Source organism: Balaenoptera borealis, assembly GCF_965194805.1.
Source record: "Balaenoptera borealis genome assembly, chromosome: 11".
Classification (NCBI taxonomy): domain Eukaryota; kingdom Metazoa; phylum Chordata; class Mammalia; order Artiodactyla; family Balaenopteridae; genus Balaenoptera; species Balaenoptera borealis.
In genome coordinates this window covers 55,767,709-55,787,865 of record NC_138868.1, presented here as the reverse complement: position 1 = coordinate 55,787,865, position 20,157 = coordinate 55,767,709, and the positions used below count along the sequence as shown (strand labels likewise).

Below are 20,157 nucleotides of genomic sequence, written 5' to 3'. Positions count from 1 at the left end.
AGAGGACAGGTTTTCCTGGCTGTGGGCACAGAATGTGCGAAAAGATCTGATGTATGGTCCAATGGTGGACTTGTATAAGAGATGTACAGAGTGACAAAGCTGGGGAGGGAGTTGGAAGTCTGGGAATAAAGGGAGAGGGTGGGGCTTCTCTCAGGCTCTGAGATGAGCATGTGCCTGACTTCCCCCTTCTGCCGTGGTCTGGGCCATCAGGGAGGTGGTGACACCCTCTGGGGTCCAACACCCCCAGCCCATGAGAATTTTTAGCCAGAGCTTCTGACTGACAGCCAGCTCAGCCTGAGCCAGGGATGGGACAACTGCTCATGAGATGCACCTGTGGGCAGACAATGGCATCTGGGCTAGGGAGGGGTATCCAGAGGAGGCTCAGGCAGAGAGCAGCGGGAAATTAGGAGGAGCTGGGGCTGTTCAACTTGGGGGGAGGACAGACTCTGAGGGCACAGCCACCAGCTCTTGGTTCTTGACCCTCTTCCTTGGGCCTTGAGGGAGAGCTAGGACATGAGGGGGCCTGAGGACAGCTTCCTGCTCTGAGTGAAGAAGGACTGTTCCCAGGCAGAGCCAGCTGCTGCCTCGGCAGGGAGTGAGCTCCCCGTCACAGTGGGTGGAGGACCTTTACGATTACCTTCAGCTGTTAGCACTAGGGGTGGGGGCCTGCCCCTCACCCTCCCACCCTCCCGGCTTACCTGATGTGGTTGTCGGTCAGCTGCTTCAGGATCTGCACGTACACCTCGTCCTTGAGGGGCTCAGCCTTCAGGGCACCCTCGAAGATCTGGTCTGTGAGCTCATTGACAGAGCGCATCCTCTTGGATGGGTAGTCACCCATGTACTTGAGCACGGGTGGGGAGCTGTCAAGGAAGGCTGTGGCCAACTGGGGAACAATGGCCCGGGAGGCAGGCGGCCACACTCTCCAACAGGGTCTGCCACCCCTGATCATGTGGCCCTGGGCCTCAGGCTACTCACCCAGGAAATGGGCATAATCTGCCCACACTGCTCTCCATGCCCACTGCCTGCCCTCTCTCCTCAACTCCTCTGGCCACCTCCTCACTGGCCATCCTGCTCCAGGCCCCAACCCCACTACCAGAGTCCTCACAGCAACCAGAATAAACTTTCCAAATCACAAATCTAACCATGCCACCCCCTGCCCCAGTGGCTCCCCATGGCTGCACCGCAGGACACAGTCCAAGCTTCTTAACAGGCCTTGGGAAACTTTCATCCATCAGCCCACATCTTGGGATTCCCTTCTTGAACTCTAGCCTCTGGCTGTGCTGAGTTAATTTCTGCCCTTGAAACAGCCCTGCTCTGTTTTGCCTCGGGGCCTTTATACATGCTGCTCCCTCTGTCAAGAACATTCCCCACCCATCTCCCCTTTGACTGGCCAAGGCCTACCCAGTCTCCAGCCTAGATATCATTTCCTCCAGGAAGTCCTCCCTGCCCTCCTCCAAGGCCAAGTCAGGTCAATGTGCTGTCGCGTCCCATCACAGCACTGACCCCGATCAGCACATCTCCACTCTCAACCATGAGCACCATGAGGCTAGGTACTGGGTCTGCTCACCGCCGTGTCTCCACACCTGGCCCACCACATGGCACGATATACATCTGTCAACCAAATGACAGGGTGCGAGGAGACAACGGGTGAGGCAGCCCCCTGCACGCTGTAAGGTGCCGGGCACACGGAGGGAGCCGCTCCATCAGCATCCCCCCACGTCTGCCCAGGCCCCAGCTGGGCCCCTCAGAAGGAAGCAAGTGTCTAGACGAAAACCCTAGAGGCCAGGCCCCGCCCAGCCCTCCCCTGCCCTAGGCGCCCCCTCCCCGTGGCCCCTGCCTGACCCTCCGTGTCCCCCCCCACCCCGAGGGTGCGGATATCGATGAAGGCCATGCAGGCCTCCTGCGAGAGCTCCTCGCTGCCCAGGATCTTCTTCAGCAGCGCCTGCTTGAGCGGCTCCCGCGTGTGGCTCCACAGCCGGTCCTTGCTGCGGGTCTTGGACACCATCACGCGGCTCAGCGTGTGCTTGGGTGGGGGCCTGCACAGCACGGAACGGTCCGCACTGACGGCCAGGTTGCGAGACTCCAGGCCCATCCCGCCCCGTGTAGGAAGCAGAGCTCAGGGAACCGGCTTCCCTGCTGCGCCGCGTGACCTGGGATGAGTCACCAGCCCTGCCCGGGCCTTACTTTCTCAGCTGACAGATGGAGATACTAACAAGGCTGGCTGTGCCCCGGCAGCCCTGCCCGCCTCCCCGGCCTGCTCGCCCCTGCTTCTCTCTGCTCGCTCTGCTCCAGCTGTGGCGCTCCTCCACCCGGCTCACCCCCCGACCCCACCCCCAGCTTAGCTCAGACACCACTTCCTCCACGAAGCCTCCTCGCCTCCATCTCCACCCCGACCCAGCATCTCCATCACAACACTGGGCGCACAGAATAACAGCCGCCTGGTCTCATGCCTGTCTCCCCACCAGGACTGTGAGTCGGTGAGGCAGGTACAGCCTTGAGTCAGGAGTGCCCAGGACTCCACCTGGGGTGGGCGCAGTCACAGTATCTTAAACGAAGGAAGGATAAGATGACACAACATGAGAAGCGTCATGTCGACGGACTGAAAGTGCCCTCTGGTTCCCTCTGACCCGGGCCCTGCTCACAGACGGAGACACCACAAAGCAAGCCCACCACGCAGCCCACAGGGTAGCAGGAGCCTGCAGCTCCCCGTCCTGGGGCCCTCTCTCCCCTTCCCCCGTCACCTGAAGTAGTCGTAGGAAAATTCCTCCAGCGTGTAGGGCTTGGCGCGCACCTCAGGCTCTGCCGTTCGCAGCTGCAAGAGCCGGATAACGTCCTGCCTCTGGTCGGGGGTCATGGTGACCAGGGCCTAGAGACCGAGAGACAGGGAACTGAGGTCAGGCGCCCCTGGATCTCCACCCCGGGCCCCTGGATCAACATGGTAAAGCCCAGAGCCTTCTTAAGTGGGTCTGGGGGTGGACCCTGTGCCCCATTCTGACCCTGGGAACACCTTTCCTCCTGGGGGATCTCTGACATTACCACTGCCTCCATCATGCTGGCCTTAAGACCCTTCCCTTGGTGCCCTGTGTCTGAACCAGGTTGGGTCAGTCAGAAAGCCTGGACAAGGCAGCGGATGCAGTGTGAGAACTGCCCCGTCAACAGAGCCTGGCTCAGGAGCTGCCTGGAAAGCTGGGCTCCGAGTCCTCAGTGCTGGCTCAAGGGGCTCCAGAGGAAGCAGGGCCTCACTTCCCAGCTCTGCCCTCACTGCCTTTCTGGACAGTGCAAGCCCCTACCCCTGCCCCCATCCCCTAGGCCACTCTTCTCTGATCCCCTACCCCTGGGCAGTTCCTCATCTGATGCAATTTCTAGGTCCCTCTCCACCTGGCATACATTTGATAGTTGCCCCCAACTTTCAGTTTATGGTCCCATAAGACCCCCAGATCATCTTCACAGAAGCAGCAAAGCATGAATCTACTGTAATCCCTCACTCCATTTTATGTGGGAAGAAGACAAGGAGGGGCCAGGGGAGCCTCCCATGCACCTGCCACCCCCGGGCCACATACCACAATCTCCCGCGGTGGCATGGTGACAGTGGGCATGACATACACGCAGTCGGTGGGGAAGTCCCCACGCTGCTTGGTCCTCTCATTGATGCCATTGGCCCAGCCTGAGTTCATGACCTGCTCTCCTGTGTCATGGTCCAGGATGATGAGGTCCCCCTTGGCAAAGCTGAGGAAGCCTGACTCCTCTCCCGCTGGAAGGCATGGGTGAGCAGGGCCACATGGGGGCAGAGAGAGAGGCTGGGTTGGAACACCTCTCTTTGGGTTGATGACCTGTAAGCCTCTCCTCCCCACTGGAACTGAGGCCCTGTCCCATATCTGCTCAGCAGCCGCTCTGCCTCTACCCTGCACAACCCCCCACACAGACAGCCATCGGAGGGGGCCACTTCCCTGCTCAGAAGCCTTCCGTGGCTCCCCACTGCCCTAAAAGGAATCCCACACTCCTCGACACGCTCACAGGCCTGTTGTTGGCAGATGGCCTTCCTGACTTCTTCTGCCTCACTTTTTGCCCCTCCCGCCTCATCTCGCCCATTCCAGCCGAAACAAACTACCCGCAGTTCCCAGACACACCTGCTCTCTCCAGCCTCTGCTCAGTTCTCCTCTCTGCCCCAAACGTTCTGCTCACACATACGTCCTCCCCGAACCCCAGGCTCCCACAGCCTCTGGGCTTCCCAGGTCACTGCACTATCACAGGGATGGTCACTGTCTGCTCCCACCCCCTCCCCACTGAGGGCAGGGCTGGGTTCATTTCGTCTCTTTCTCACGCTCTGCTCAGGACCTCAAAGGCCTGGGGATGCACAGTCCGTAGTTGTTACCACTGTCATCATTTGAAGATGGTGGGTATTGGGGGAACACTGAGGAGGAACCCCTGATCTCATCTGGAGAAGGTGGCAAGTAATAGGTATTTAAGACCAGGGGGAGGAAGGTTCCCCACAGGGCACAGATCGAAGGCACAGGGTTGAGCTATTCGGTCCAGCTGGAACCAAGGGTGTCTGGGGAAGACTGGGTAACAGGCTCTAGTGATCTTGAACGCCAGGCCAAGGCCAGGGCACGTAATCTGCCTAACACCCTGACCCCGGGGACTGGCAGCTCGTGCCAGGAGCCACTCACCAGGGCTGGGGTTGTCCTGCAGGGCCACCACATACTTAGACCTCTTTCGGAGCCCCTCCAGGAAGGTGACCACCAGGTCACGGATGTCCTCAGCATTGCTGGAGGTGAAGGTGTACTCATCCCCCTTGATGGTGGCCAGCGTAAAGCTGGGGGCTACCAGTTTCGCTCCCCTGCAGGACCAACACGGAGAACAGGGCCCTGTCGGGGTCAGTCCTGCCCAGCCCGAGTGAGATGCAGCACAGCCCAGGTCAGAGCAGCCCAGCGAGAGCGAGACACGGCACTCCCTGAAGGAGACCAAGGCCAGCCCAGTCAGATGTGGCCCAGCCAGAAAGAGGCCGGCCCAGCCAGGGTGAGACGGGGCCAGGCAGCCACAGCTCAGCCTGAGTCAGCCACGGCCAGGCCAAAGTCACACATGGTCCTGGGAGGCCTGCAGGGGGAGCTCACTTCCCCTTTGTTGTCTAATTCCTACTCACCCTTTAAGGCTCAGCCTAGAAACCACTGCCTCCAGGAAGCCCTCCCTGCCCTCCCACAGCCCTCAGCACACTGGCCCCTACTTTAAAATGGCTTATTCGATGTCCATCTCCCCTCCCAAGTGAAGCTGCAAGAGGACAAGGACTATCTTGTCACCACTGCATCCCATGTGCCTGGTCAGAGCTGGACGTGACCCAACCCTGGCCCACATCGGACACAGCCCAGAGACACTCCTACAAGCCCCAGATGGGGGGAGGAGGCACTGCTGGGAACGCCAGTCCATTCCAGGACCCACTCCCAACGTTGCTCCCATGTGCACTGCACTTCTCAGTTTGCAAAGAGCTCTCCCATCGATTATTGTGTGTATTCCTCACCACTGTATTGAAGGAAAGTTAAGACCTCCATTTTAGAGATGAGGACATGGAGGTGAGTCCCACACAGGGCCCTGAATCTCAGGCCAGCTTTTTGTACACGCTCGACCGTCCCTGACTGTCCTAACCACCCATGCCCATCTCAGAACAGCCACGAATGTGCTGTAAATACCCGCCCCCCCCACCCTATTGGGAGGAAGGTGCCTGAGGGGTCTGCAGGGTGCAGCACATGCTGCTCAGTCACATGCGACCAGGACAGGCCACTGCGTGTCTCTGCACCTTGGGGATGTCCTCTGTGAGGTTTCCTTCAAAGGTCCCCACGACCGCAGAAAAGCCCCGGGAGCTCTCTCCTCCCCCGTGTGTCTGCCTGTGTCTCCATCTGCCCCTCCTGACTTCAGAAAGTGCTGAATCAGGACCCTGGGTTTGAGTCCCATCCCTGCCACTGGTCTTCATGCGGCTTTGGACAAGTCCCCGCCCTGCACGAAAGCGGAGAGTGGGGGTTGGACTAACCTACTGCTGGACACGGCCATGATCTCGGGGAAGGACAGCTCCAGAAGCACCTGCTCCTGCTCATCCACGAAGTAGACGCCCGTCCAGTTGACGGCCACAATGACGTCGTTCTTAGGGAGGCTGGGGCCTGGGGCAGAGACAGAGGCACTGAGAGGGCACCTGCCCACTGCTGGACCCAGCCCTTCTCGATCCTCATAACCACCAGGGAGGTGGCCAGGGTGCGGTATATTGATGTCCATTTTACAGATGGGGAAACTGAGGCTCGGAGAACACAACCTCCCTACAAGCCAAAACCCCAGGTGCGGTGGGAAGGGAGTGCTGGATTAAGGAACTGGGTTGGAGCTGCATCCCTGCCACTGGTCTGTGCAGCTTGGGACAAGTCCCTGCCCTGCGGTATGGTGGGATACGGGGAGGAGTCAGACAAACTGAGCCCCAACGTTCCCTCGAACCTGATATTTGGTGGTTCTGTGAAGCCACCACCAGCACAGGGCCTGGCATGGAGCAGGTGCCTGGTACCAGTGGCCCGAGGTTGGCTAAGCAAGTGGCCTGTGCAGGTTTGTCGGCTGCATCTACTCTCAGCTTCACGGGTTCGGCCCAGCCGGTGCTCTGGGCCACCCTCTTCTGTACACAGTAGGTGCTTTAATGATCACAATACTCAGTCAATTGTTCGACCCAGTGTGTTGCTGAGTACCTACTATGTGCCACGGAGCCCTACTGGGCTTCAGGGAGGCAGGACCCACTTAGCACATTGACTTGGAGGCCAAGCAGCCCTGCGGGCAGGAGGCTGGCTGACTGGGGAGTCTGGCTCAGGCCATTCCCCTCCCTCTGCCACAGACCAGAGCCATCGAGGGAGGGACGGGAGGCAGGTGGGCTGAGGGGTACCTGAGAACTTGTAGGCTTCGTAAAACCTGGAGAAGAGCAAGGGCCACTTGAAGCGGGCATAGTTGACCACGTCCTCTTTGACCTTCTGGGCGTCAGTTCTCCTCTGGGCATAAATCCCCTGGAGGGGCACAGACAGGGACGGGACAAAAGACTTGGCACAAGCTCTGTCTGGAAATCAAATGTCCCGGTCCCCAAGTCAGAAGTGGGCCCCAGGCCACCATGTCCTCGTGTACACCATGGCCTCACCCCACCCCCCCAGCCCACAGCCTCCCCGTCACTCCATCTCCCTCCGATTCCATCAACAGCAGTGAGCACTTGCTAGAGAAACATGGGTCCCCCTCAGGGAGCTCCCGATTCAGCAGAGTGACAAGAAAGCCCACAATCCCAGCCGGCGCATGTGCAAGGCACAAGGGCAGGGATCAGGGAAGGCGTTTGGGGAACAGGAACATGGGTGGCTAAGGACGGGGCCGGGGGGGGTGCCAGGCCTGACCAAGAAGAGGGAGTGGGAAACCGGTGAGTAGGAGCCAGGGCACCGAGAACCATGGGCGAGGCCACCACTGCGAGGCCGGTCTTTTAGTGGAAACTGACAGGTGAACTTGGGAGTTAGAAAGATTGCAGGGTAGAGAAGGTTGGAGCCTGGAGTGGGCAAGCAGCTGGGGGAAGAATGCAATGCTCCTGGCAAGAAATTAATGCACCGATGTTTTATTATCTAAAAATCTGCCGAGCTTTAATAAGAACTTGGTGGTATTGGAGTAGAATTGGAGGGATCAGAATGAACTCATGGTTTTTATCATCTATGAACACAAACATAGATGAAGACATGTGTGTGTGCCAGCCCCTGTGCTGTCACATTTCCATGCACAAAGAGGGCCCGGAAGCAGTGCCATCCCAAGAGCTGTGAGTATTCAGGGATAAGGGGCTCAGCATCTCCAACCTAATCTCAAATGGCTCAGAAAAAATAATAACATGTATGTGTGCAGAGAAAATAAAAGCAAATGTGGGACAATGTTAACAACTGGTGAGTCTAGGTGAAGTGTATACTGTACACAGCAGACCTAGCTTTTTAACTTGCAACTTTTTCGTAAGTTTGAAATTATTTCAAAATAAAATGTTTTTACCCCTCTGACCCTAATAATCATGCTAATTCGGACCTGTCCACTCTACAGGAGGCCTGGGCCAGGGCTCTGGGATGCACAGGGCAGGGCACTACAGTCCAGCGGGGAGACCCACGAGCTCGGTCATGGGCTCTGAGACGGCAGAGGGCACATCTGTTGTACTCGCAGCTGTGTCTCCAGGGCCTGGTGCAGTGCCCAGCACATGGCAAGCACCCAAAACAAAGGGAATTCATGAATGATGGCACCCAACCCAGAACATGCCAGGTGCCACATGCACATTGGCAGCGGACACCGAGGACCCAGGGAAGGCAGAGGAGTGGAGGTGGGGATGGAGGCTGGAGCTGTTGGGAGATGGAATGGATGGGCTTCAGCAGCTAACCAAGTGTGTGGGGTGAGGGAGAGGAGGTGGCTAAGGACAGAAAGAGTGGGGGAGGGAGAACATGCATCTCTTCTGGAGGGGGCTGAGGACAGGGAGGTCCTCGGGGGTGAGCCAGGCCTAGAAGCACAGGGGGTGCAGGGAGCATTCGGGTACAGGTGGAGACTTGTGGGCAGCTCAAGGGAAGGCAAAGAGCTCAGGGGGAGACACATGGGGCTCCTGGGTTAGGGAAGAGGCCACATGGCATAGGGGTTGAGACACACTGATCCTGGAGCCCTTGGCAACTTGTGTGCAAAGAGGATTCTGCTCTTATACAACCAGGACCTGGAGATGGGGAGGCCCGTGGGTCCCCTCCAGCAGCCAGGGTCCCGCACCCCCACCAGGGCACCCCTGCTCTACTTGGGGCAGGTCTCTTAGCTTAGAAGGGAGCTACTCAGGGCTGGTTATGGGCCTGGGGCCTCAAACAAGAGGCAGAGGGGGCCAGTACCTCAAATTCCCCAGGCAGGAAGTTGGGCCAGAGCTCTTTTAGGGGAAAGGAGGTGCACTTCCTAGAAGCTCCTCCAGCAGGCACCAACTCTCCTGAGCTGCAGCACTAATAAGCATTGGTGGGAGGCCAGGAGCTGGGACCCCCAGTGCCCATGGACCCATGGTTTCCCTCATGAGGCCATGGGGCTAGATTTGATCCATCTCTGTGTCCCTGGCACCCAGTGTAGAGTAGAGGGCAGAAAACACAAGTGAACTGATATCCATGGTGGAGAAAGGCTGCTGGGAGCCAGGAGGTCAAGGGTGCCATCCTGTCCTCCCAGCCCCATGGACAGACAGATGTCAGGTAAGGGCTGTGACCTCTTTGATTTCTCAGGTCCTTACCCTTCATCCAGGTCATCAGAAAGCCCCTTCTTCAAAACCCCAGCCCTCTGACCTTCTTGTGGGCAGCAATGGCCAGCTGGGCCCACTTCTCCAGCGTCCTCAGGGGCGTGATCTCGCGGTCAGGGATGTAGGTGGGCACGAGGTTCAGCAGGCGCTCCAGGATCATCTCGGAGCCATAGTCCACAAAGTACTGCTGGGAGGCCAGCTCGGCCAAGTCATCCTCCTAGGTGTGGGGAGATCTCATTCACACATGCTCTGGGAAGCCATTCCGGGCCACCAAAGCCCCCAGGCCCTGCATCCTGTAGCTTTCAGACCCTTGCCTCTGGGACCCTGTGCTCTCCCTGACTCACCAGGACCTCCTGTCTGCTTGGTGGAGCCATGAGCACCCCAAGGGCAGGGCCACACTCACCTGCTCCTGGGTCTCCTCAGCACCAGCACAGAGCTGGACTCTGCCCAGGGGCACATGAGCTGACCCAGAGGGACCAGCCAGCTCATTGGTAATGGGTCAGCCACTACCTTCTCAGCCTGATGAGAAAGGCCTGCCCTGGAGAATGGGGGACCTGGGTACCGCTGGAGACTATCAGAGGAATGGGGTGCATCACTACCTCCATCACCATCACTACACCCCCTGGGGACAGTCAAGGTGTTGAACAACCAGTGAGCTATAATGCAGAGGTTGCAGAGAGCCAGACGGGCACTGAGCATTTGCCCCTTTTCTGTCTGAGGCTGGTGCATGGCAGTCCCAGTGATGCCTGCCTGGGGCTCCTCAGGGCTATGGCAGCAGGGGCAATAGAGAAAGGGTCTTGGGCACCTTGAAGGCAGTAGATATTTTCCAACTAGTTCAAAGTATTTTGGAATTTTAGCAACTGATATGGCTGTACTAGTACATTCTGCTTGAATATCAGCTCACCAACACCAAAACCACCACTATTATCATCACCACCATTACCAACACCAACACCACCATCAGCAGCACCATCATCATCATCACTACCCTCACCACCACCTACACCATCACTACCTCCACCATCATCCCTCATTTCCATCATCTCCATCCTTATTCCTCCATCATAATATCCAACAAAACCATAAGTGTCATGAAAACCATCATCACCATCAAAAACAAAGCAACCACATCAATCCTGTCCTCAGGAGATAAAAGGATACACGTCTGTAAAGTGTGCTCTAAACGAGTGGATCTCTTACTCCTTTAGAGCAGAGTTTCTAGACTAACTAACAATACAGCAAGATGCACAGACAAGATGGTGGAGTGGAAGGACCTGAGCTCACCTCCTCTCACAAAAACACCAAAATCACAACTAATTGCTGAACAACCATCGACAAAAAAGGACTGGAACCTACCAAAAAAGATATTCTACTTCCAAAGACAGAGAAGAAGCCACAACAAGACAGTAGGAGGGGTGCATTCGCAAGACAGTCAAATCCCATGCCAGCCAGGTGGGCAACTCACAAACTGGAAAATAATCATATCACAGAAGTTCTCTCAAAGGAGTGAGAGTTCTGAGCCCCATGTCAGGCTCCCCAGTCTGGGCGTCTGGCAATGGGAAGAGGAGCCCCTGGAGCATTTGGCTTTGAAGGCCAGCTGGGCTTGATCACAGGAACTCCACAGGACTGGGGGAGAGGGAGACTGCAGTCTTGGAGGGCACACACAAGATTTCACATGCATGGGGACCCAGGGCAAAGTAGTTACTCCATAGGAGCCTGGGCCAGACCTGCCTGCAGGTCTTAGAGGGTCTCCTGGGGACACGGGGGGTGGTTGTGGCTCACTGCGGAAACCAGGACACTTGTGGTGGAGGTACAGGGTATTCATTGGCATGAGCTGTCCTGGAGGCTACCATTTTGACACTAAGACCTGGCCCACCCAACAGCTCGAAGGCTCTAATGCTGGGACGTCTCAGGCCGAACAACCAGAAGGGTAGGAACACAGCCCCACTCATCAGCAGACAGGATGCTTAAAGTCTTCCTGAGCCCACAGCTGCCTGTAAACACACCCCTTGACATGGCCGTGATCACCAGAGGGACAACACCCAGCTCCACCTACCAGTGGGCAGGAACCAGTCCCTCCCACTAGGAAGCCTCTTAGACCAGCCTCATGCATCAGGCGGCAGACACCAGAAGCAAGAGGAACTAAAATTCTGCAGGCTGTGGGACCATAAACACAGAAAGTTAGACAAAATGAGACAGCAGAGGAATATGTTCTAGATGAAGGAACAAGATAAAACCCCAGAAGAACAACTAAGTGAAGTGGAGATAGGCAATCTACCTGAAAAAGAATTCAGAGTAATGATGGTAAAGATGATCCAAGATGTCAGAAAAAGAATGGAGGCAAAGATTGAGAAGATAAAAGAAATGTTTAACAAAGACCTAGAAGAACTAAAGAACAAACAGAGGTGAAAAATACAAAAACTGAAATGAAAAATACTCTAGAAGGAATCAATAGCAGAATAAATGAAGCAGAAGAAAGGATAAGTGAGCTGGAAGACAGAGTGGTGGAAATCACTGCCACAGAACAGAATAAAGAGAAAACAAATGAGGACAGGGCTTTCCTGGTGGCACAGTGGTTAAGAATCCACCTGCCAATGCAGGGGACACAGGTTTGAGCCCTGGTCCAGGAAGATGCCACATGCCACAGAGCAACTAAGCCCATGTGCCACAACTACTGAAGGCTGTGTGCCTAGAGCCCATGCTCCACAAGAGAAACTACCACAATGAGAAGCCCGAGCACCACAACGAAGAGTAACCCCTGCTCGCCGCAACCAGAGAAAAGCCTGCACACAGCAACGAAGACCCAACACAGCCAAAAATAAATAAATAAATAAATTTTATTAAGAAAAAGAAATGAGGACAGTTTAAGAGACCTCTGGGACAACATTAAATGCACCAACAATCACATTACAGGGGTCCCAGAAGGAGAAGAGAGAGAGAAAGGACCTGAGAAAATATTTGAAGAGATAATAGCTGAAAACTTCTCTAACATGGGTAAAGAAACAGTCACCTAATCCAAGAAGCGCAGAGAGTCCCATACAGGATAAACCCAAGGAGGAACACGCTGAGATACATATTAATCAAACTGACAAAAATTGAAGACAAAAAGAAAATATTAAAAGCAGCAAGGGAAAAGCAAAAAATAACATACAAGGGAATCCCCATAACATTATCAGCTGAGTCTTCAGCAGACCAGAAGGGAGTGGCACGATATATTTAAAGTGATGAAAGGGAAAAAACTACAACCAAGAATACTGTACCCAGCAAGGCTCTCATTCAGATTTGATGGAGAAATCAAAAGCTTTACAGACAAGCAAAAGCTAAGAGAATTCAGCACCACCAAACCAGCTTTACAACAAATGCTAAAGGCACTTCTCTAGGCAGGAAAGAAAAGCCCACAACTAGAAGTAAGAAAATTACAAATGGGAGAGCTCACTGATAAAGGCAAACATACAGTAAAGGTGGGAAACCATCCACACACAAATATGTTATCAAAACCAGCAATTGTGAGAAGAGGGTACAAATGCAGGATGTTGGAAACACATTTGAAATTAAGACACCAACAACTGAAAACCATCTTGTATATATATAGACAGCTATATCAAAACCTCATGGTAACCACAAACCAAAAATCTACAATAGAGATACCCACAAAAAAGAAAAAAGAATCCAAACACAACACTAGTCATCAAATCAAAAGAGGAAAAAAGAGGAAGGGAAGAAGAGAGAACTACAAAACAATCCCAAAACAATGAACAAAATGGCAATAAGAACATACATATCAGTAATTACCTTAAATGCAAATGAATCAAATTACCTTAAATGCAAATGAATCAAATTACCTTAAATGCAAATGAACCAAAGGACATACACTAGCTGAATGGATACAAAAACAAGACCCATATACGTGCTGTCAACAAGAGACCCCCTTCAGATCTAGGGACACATACAGACTGAAAGTGAGGGGATGGAAAAAGATATTCCATGCAAATGGAAATCAAAAGAAAGCTGGAGTAGCTATACTCATATCAGATAAAATAGACTTTAAAATAAAGACAGACGGTTACAAGAGACAAAGGTGGACACTACATAATGATCACGGGAGAAATCCAAGAAGAAGATAAAACAACTGTAAATATATATGCACCTAACATAGGAGCACCTCAATATATAAGGCAAATGCTAACAGCCATAAAAGGAGGAACCAACAGTAACACAATAATAGTGGGGGACTTTAACACCCCACTTATATCAATGGACAGATCATCCAGACAGAAAATCAATAAGGAAACACAAGCCTTAAATGATACATTAGACCAGGTGGACTTAACTGATATTTATAGAGCATTCCAACGAAAAGCAGCAGAATACATATTCATCTCAAGTGCCCATGGAACATTCTCCAGGATAGATCACATGCTGCGCCATAAAGCAAGCCTTGATAAATTTAAGAAAACTGAAATCATATCAAGCATCTTTTCTGACCACAATGCTATGAGATTAGAAATCAATTAACAGGGGGAAAAAATGTAAAAAACACAAACATGTGGAGGCTAAACAATATGCTACTAAACAACCAATGGATCACTGAAGAAATCAAAGAGGAAATCAAAAAATTCCTAGAGACAAATGAAAATGAAAACATGATGATCCAAAGCCTATGGGATGCAGCAAAAACTTTCCTAAGAGGGAAGTTTAAAGCAACACAATCTTACCTCAGGAAACAAGAAAAATCTCAAATAAACAACCTAAACTAACACCTAAAGCAACTAGAGAAAGAAGAACAAACAAAACCTAAAGTTAGTAGAAGGAAAAGAAATCATAAAGATCAGAGCAGAAATAAATGAAATAGAGATGAAAAAAATAATAGAAAAGATCGGTGAAACAAAAAGATGGTTCTTTGAGAAGATAAAAAATTGATAAACCATTACCCAGACTCATCAAGGAAAAAAGGGAGAGGTCTCAATAAAATTAGAAATGAAAAAGAAGTTACAGCAATACCACAGAAATACAAAGGATCATAAGAGATGACTACAAGCAACTATATGCTGATAAAATGGACAAGCTAGAGGAAATGGACAAATTCTTAGAAAAGTACAGTCTCCCAAAACTGAACCAGGAAGAAACAGAAAATATGAACAGACCAATCACAAGTACTGAAATTGAAACTGTGATTTAACAGCTCCCAACAAACAAAAGTCCAGGACCTGATAGCTTCACAGTGAATTCTATCAAACATTTAGAGAAGAGTTAACACCTATCCTTCTGAAACTATTCAAAAAATACCACACAAAATGTGCAATATCACTGATGAACACAGATGCAAAAATCCTCAACAAAATATTAGCAATCCGAATCCAACATTAAAAGGATCATACACCACAATCAAGTGGGATTGATCCCAGGGATGCAAGGATTTTTCAATATCCGCAAATCAATCAGTGTGATACACCACATTAACAAACTGAAGAATAAAAACCACCATTCTTTTAAAGGTTGTGCCCTGCCCCCTTCCCTCTTGTTTCATTCACACCTAAGGAAGAAGGAAGATGGCTTGTGCTGAGTATTCTTTTCATCTGTCAAGTCTAGAGGAGCTTGTTGGAGTTCTGCAGGTGCTAAAGGATAACTTTGCTGATGTCCAGGTCTCAGTAGTTGAGTGCCCTGATTTGACTAAGGACCATTTACCTTTCCTGTAAAAGGCATCTGTGGGAAAACTAGAATTGCAGAAGTAGGAGGTGTGCCTTACTTATTGCCTCTTGTAAATCAAAAAAAAAGTTTATAGCCTAAATAAGATTGCAAAAGAAATCCAACTTCCCAGAGCTTTTATTCTTAGAGCAGGAGCAGGCCCATTTCAGACTCTTGGATTCAATTCTGAGTTTATGTCAGTTGTTCAAACAGAAAGTGAACACAAACCTCCTGTGTATTGAAGTTAATTTGCTCGTGTTAACCCTGAAGATGGAGGGTGGCTACTAGAGAAATACAGTGAGAATACCATGATTTGGGGTGTGCATTACTGGCTAATCTTTTTGCCAGTGAGGGCCAACCTGGAAAAGTCATTGAGATGGAAGCCAAAAGAAGAACTGGAAAACTTAACTTTGTGACTTGTATGAGACAGACTCTTGAAAAACATTATGGAGATAAGCCTGTGGGGATGGGAGGTACTTTCGTGATTCAGAAGAGAAAAGTGAAGACTCACATTATGCCCACAGAATTGTCTTCCTGCCCATTGAACTCTGATGAAGATGTGAATAAATTGTTGCATTTTTATGAGATGAAGGCTCCTTTGGTCTGTCTGCTGGTTTTTGTCTCCAGAGACCCAGGGTTTGATTTGAGGTTGGAGCACACTCGTTGTTTCAGTCATCATGGAAAAGGTGGACACTACTATTATGACACCACCCCAGATATAGTGGAATAACTTGGATACTTCTTACCTGCAGAATTTCTCTATTGCATTGACCAACCAAAAGAGACCCATTCTTTTGGGCGAGATTAAATCAACTGATACTCATTTAGAAGAAGAAATAATTAAGGTTAATTGATTGATTAACTCATTAATGGATAGTAATATAAAATCCAAAGGGGTCAGCAAGATGGCAGAGGAGTAGGAGGACGCGGAATTCATCTCTCCCCACAAACGCATCAAGAATACACCTACAAATGGAACAGTTCTCACAGAGCACCAGCTGAACACTAGCAGAGGACCTCGGATACCTAAAAGGATAAGAAAGATCCCCGTGTAACCAGGTAGGATGAAAGAAAGAAAAAGGGAAAAAGAAAAGGAGAGGAAGTGGGATGGGAATGGCACCCCTGGGTCGGGGGGAGCTGAAGAAGAGGAGAGGGTCCCACATCCGGGGAAGCCCCCTCATAGACAGGGACATGAACTGGGACAGAAGGGAATTCATGGGCTATTGGAAGAGAGTGCCAACAGCCAAGCAGGACAGAGTGAGACCTACACAGATGGTCTGTGCCACAGCCCTGTGCGCCCCAGCCTGAGACAGGTGTCCACTAGTGTGCACAGAGGCTGAGTGCTGGAACATGGGGTTTGGAGAGCAGACGCAGGAGAGGACTGCTGTTGGCTGTGAGGAGACAGCCTGAGGGGGTGGAAGTGAGGAAGTCCGCAACCGGGAATGCTTGTGGAGGAAACTTGGACTGCCACAGAGCAAAGAGCCATAGTTAAGTGATGCGTAAGGGGCGGAGCTGCCATTGCAGCCTCTCTCCCCATGTGCCAGCCCCTGCCTCCCCGGGCACTAAGAAGGGTCCCCGCTGAGGCCAGCTCTCCTGCGCCCGTGACTGCTGGCTCCCCCACGCGCCCATTGCCACCGGGGCAGACTCATGTGCTCCAGGGCAGCCTCGGGAGCAGACCCCTGGGGGTGGCCCACATGCAGAGGTGGGGCTGAAACCACAGCTGAGCCCCAGGGGACATGCAACTAAGAAAGAAAAGCTGAAATCTCTCTGCTCAGCTGCGCAAACCATGAATTGACACCCCCGTGACTGGTCTTGTAAAGTCAGTGCCTACAGAACATCTGAATGGACAATGAGTGCTCCTGCAGCCAAGGCAGGTCTAGCTTTAGCAGCTGTAGACTTTGTGGGCACATACACATGGGGGTTGGGCCAGCCTAGAGTTGGAGCTGCCCCCATAGCATCCACAGTGGGTCCAGATCCATGATTACTGCAATCCTAGGACCTGACTTCAGTAGATCTATGCTGGTGGCCTGGTGAAAACAACTTATGAGAGACACCAGGGCCGATTGCTGGCATGCCCACATTTAAGGTGGGGCTGAGAGCAGTGCCAATGACAGTGAAATCTGAGAGCTCGCAAAACAGGTGAAAGGTGACACAACAGAGCATACCCACAGATGAACAGCTCCAGAAGAGGAATACTCAGTGGCTTCTTTCCCAGTGGGAGTGATCCAATCCTGCCTACCTCACAGTGCAGATCAGAAACACAGCTAAGAAGCAGATCTGGGGACCTCTACTCCAACAACTAGGGAGCAGAGCCCATCTCTGATAGGGCAGTGACAACCACAGAGCAAAGGGGATGCTCTACTCAATATCCAGTACAGGCTATGTGCACCACAACATCATTCATACCTCCTATAAAGGGGCTAATGGCCAGAATACACTGAGGAAAGAAGTGGCAGATATCTATACTAAAAACAACCCTCGCACCAAAAAATATTAAACCCACACAGGCAACACATGGACGTTCCCACATAAAATAGCCCTCCAAGACAGTCTGAGAGTCTGGCATTGGGCAGAAGAACCCCAAGAGCATTTAGCCCCAAAGGCCAGCAGGGCTTGAGGGCAGGAGCTCCACAGGGCTGGGGGAAATGGAGACTCCACTCTTGGAGGGTGCACACAAGGTCTCACATGCACTGGGACCCAGCACAAAGCAGTACCTGATAGAAACCTGGATTATATCTACCTAGGGGTCTTAGAGGGTCTCCTGGGGATGCGAAGGTCAACTATCACTCACTGTGAAGGCTAGGACACTGAAGGCCCAGGGAATACTGATCACAGTGAGATCTTCCAGAGGTGCGCATTTCAGCACCAAGACCCGGCTTGAGAGCTGGAAAGTCTCAGTCCAAACAACCCCCAAGATAAGGACACAGCCTCACCCATCAGAAGACAGGCTGCCTGAAGTCATACTGAGCTCACAGCCACCTCAAAACACACCCCTTGACACGGCCCTGCCCATCAGAGGGACAAGATACAGCTCCACCCACAAGATGGCAGGCACCAATCCCTCCCACCAGGAAGCCTACCCAAGTCGCTGGACCAACCTCACCCACCAGGGAGGAGACACCAGAAACAAGAGGAACTATGATCCTGCAGCCTGTGGAAAGGAGACCCCAAACACATAAAGTCAGACAAAATTAGTTGACAGAGAAATATGTTGCAAATGAAGGAACAAGATAAAAACCACAAGAACAACTAAATGACAAGAAGATAGGCAATCTACCTGAAAAAGAATTCAGAGTAATGATAGTAAAGATGATCCAAAATCTCAAAAAAAGAGTGGAGGCACAAATCGAGAAGATACAAGAAATGTTTAACAAGGAGCTACGGACTTCGCTGGTGGTGCAGCAGTTAAGAATCTGCCTGCCAATGCAGGGGACACAGATTCAATCCCTGGTCCGGGAAGATCCTGCATGTCGTGGAGCAACTAAGCCCATGCGCCACAACTACTGAGCCTGCGCTCTAGAGCCTGCAAGGTGCAACTACTGAGCCTGCATGCCACAACTACTGAAGTCCGCGAGCCTAGAGCCTGTGCTCTGCAATAAGAGAAGCCACTGCAATGAGAGAAGCCACTGCAATGAGAAGCCTGCATGCTGCAATGAAGAGTAGCCCCAGATCACTGCAACGAAGAGTAGCCCTGGCTCACCGCAACTAGAGAAAGCCTGCGAGCAGCAACAGAGACCCAACGCAGCCATAAATAAATAAATTAATTAATAGATAGATAGATAAATAAATAAATATATTTATTTATTTATTTATTTAAAAAACCCAAGGAGCTAGAAGATTTAAAGAACAAATAGAGATGAACAATACAATAACTGAAATGAAAAATATTCTAGAAGGAATCAACAGCAGAATAAATGAGGCAGAAGAAAGGATATGAGAGCTGGAAGACAGAGTGGTGGAAATCACTGCCACAGAACATAATAAAGAAAAAAGAATGAAAAGAAATGAGGACAGTCTCAGAAACCTCTGGGACAATATTAAACACATGAACATTCACATTATAGGGGTCCCAGAAGGAGAAGAGAAAGAGAAAGGGCCTGAGAAAATATTTGAAGATGTTATAGCTGAAAACTTGCCTAACATGAGAAAGGAAAAACTCACTGAAGCCCAGGAAGCACAGAGAATCCCATGCAGGATAAACCCAAGGAGGAACATGCTGAGACACATATTAATCAAAACAACAAGAATTAAAGTCAAAGAAAAATATTAAAAACAACAAGGGAAAAACAACAAACAAAATACCAGGGAATCCCCATAAGGTTATCAACTGAATTTTCAGCAGAAACTCTGTAGGCCAGAAGGGAGTACCATGATATATTTAAAGTGATGAAAGGGAAGAACCTACAACCAAGAATACTCTACCCTGGGACTTCCCTGGTGGTGCAGTGGTTAAGAATCCGCCTACCAATGCAGGGGACACAGGTTCGAACCCTGGTCTGGGAAGATTTCACATGCCTCAGAGCAACTAAGCCCGTGAGCCACAAGTACTGAGCCTGTACTCTAGAGCCTGCGTGCCACAACTACTGAGCCTGTGTGCCACACCTACTGAAGCCCGTGCGCCTAGAGCCCATGCTCCACAACAAGAGAAGCCACCGCAATGAGAAGCCTGCGCACTGCAATGAAGAGTAGCCCCCACTCACTGCAAATAGAGAAAGCCCACGCACAGCAACGAAGACCCAACGCAACCAAAAATAAATAAATAAATAAAATAAATTTATTAAAAAAAAAAAAGAATACTCTACCCAGCAGAGCTCTCATTCAGATTCAACAGAGAACTCAAAAGCTTTACAGACAAGCAAAAGCTAAGAGAATTCAGCACCACCAAACCAGCTTTACAACAAATGTTAAAGGAACTTCTCTAGGTGGGAAAGAGACCAGCAACTTAAAACAACCTTGTACATATATACACTGCTAAATCAAAACCTCACGGGAAATGCAAACCCAAAACTACAGTCGATACACATACACAAAAGAAAAAGCAACCCAAACACAACACTAAAGATGGTGATCAAACCACAACAGAAGAGAACAAAAGAGGAAGGGAAGAAAAAACACCTACAAACCCAAAACAATTAAGAAAATGGCACTAGGAACATACATATTGATGATTACTTTAAATATAAATGGATTAAATGCTCCAACCAAAA

The 20,157-nt window shown here is 51.1% G+C and overlaps 1 protein-coding gene and 1 pseudogene across 8 annotated transcripts in view; one reads left to right on the top strand and one right to left on the bottom strand.

The window, feature by feature from the left end:
• The window catches only part of MYO7A (myosin VIIA), a 106,723-nt gene that overhangs the window by 9,960 nt on the left and 76,606 nt on the right, over positions 1-20,157 (bottom strand). For 6 of the 7 annotated variants that reach the window (XM_082343263.1, XM_082343259.1, XM_082343261.1 and 3 more), the window contains 8 exons: positions 9,312-9,482; positions 6,902-7,019; positions 6,020-6,146; positions 4,668-4,951; positions 3,561-3,751; positions 2,742-2,866; positions 1,879-2,036; positions 699-852 (listed from right to left, as the gene is read on the bottom strand). In XM_082343263.1, coding sequence (XP_082199389.1) covers positions 699-852; positions 1,879-2,036; positions 2,742-2,866; positions 3,561-3,751; positions 4,668-4,951; positions 6,020-6,146; positions 6,902-7,019; positions 9,312-9,482 — 1,328 coding nt within the window. The remainder of the gene's footprint in view (positions 1-698; positions 853-1,878; positions 2,037-2,741; positions 2,867-3,560; positions 3,752-4,667; positions 4,952-6,019; positions 6,147-6,901; positions 7,020-9,311; positions 9,483-20,157) is intronic. The other variant, XM_082343258.1, reaches the window with a different exon arrangement.
• Positions 13,089-15,915, top strand: LOC309606362 (ester hydrolase C11orf54 homolog pseudogene; annotated as a pseudogene). The gene has a single exon. The product of its transcript is annotated as an ester hydrolase C11orf54 homolog pseudogene (transcript).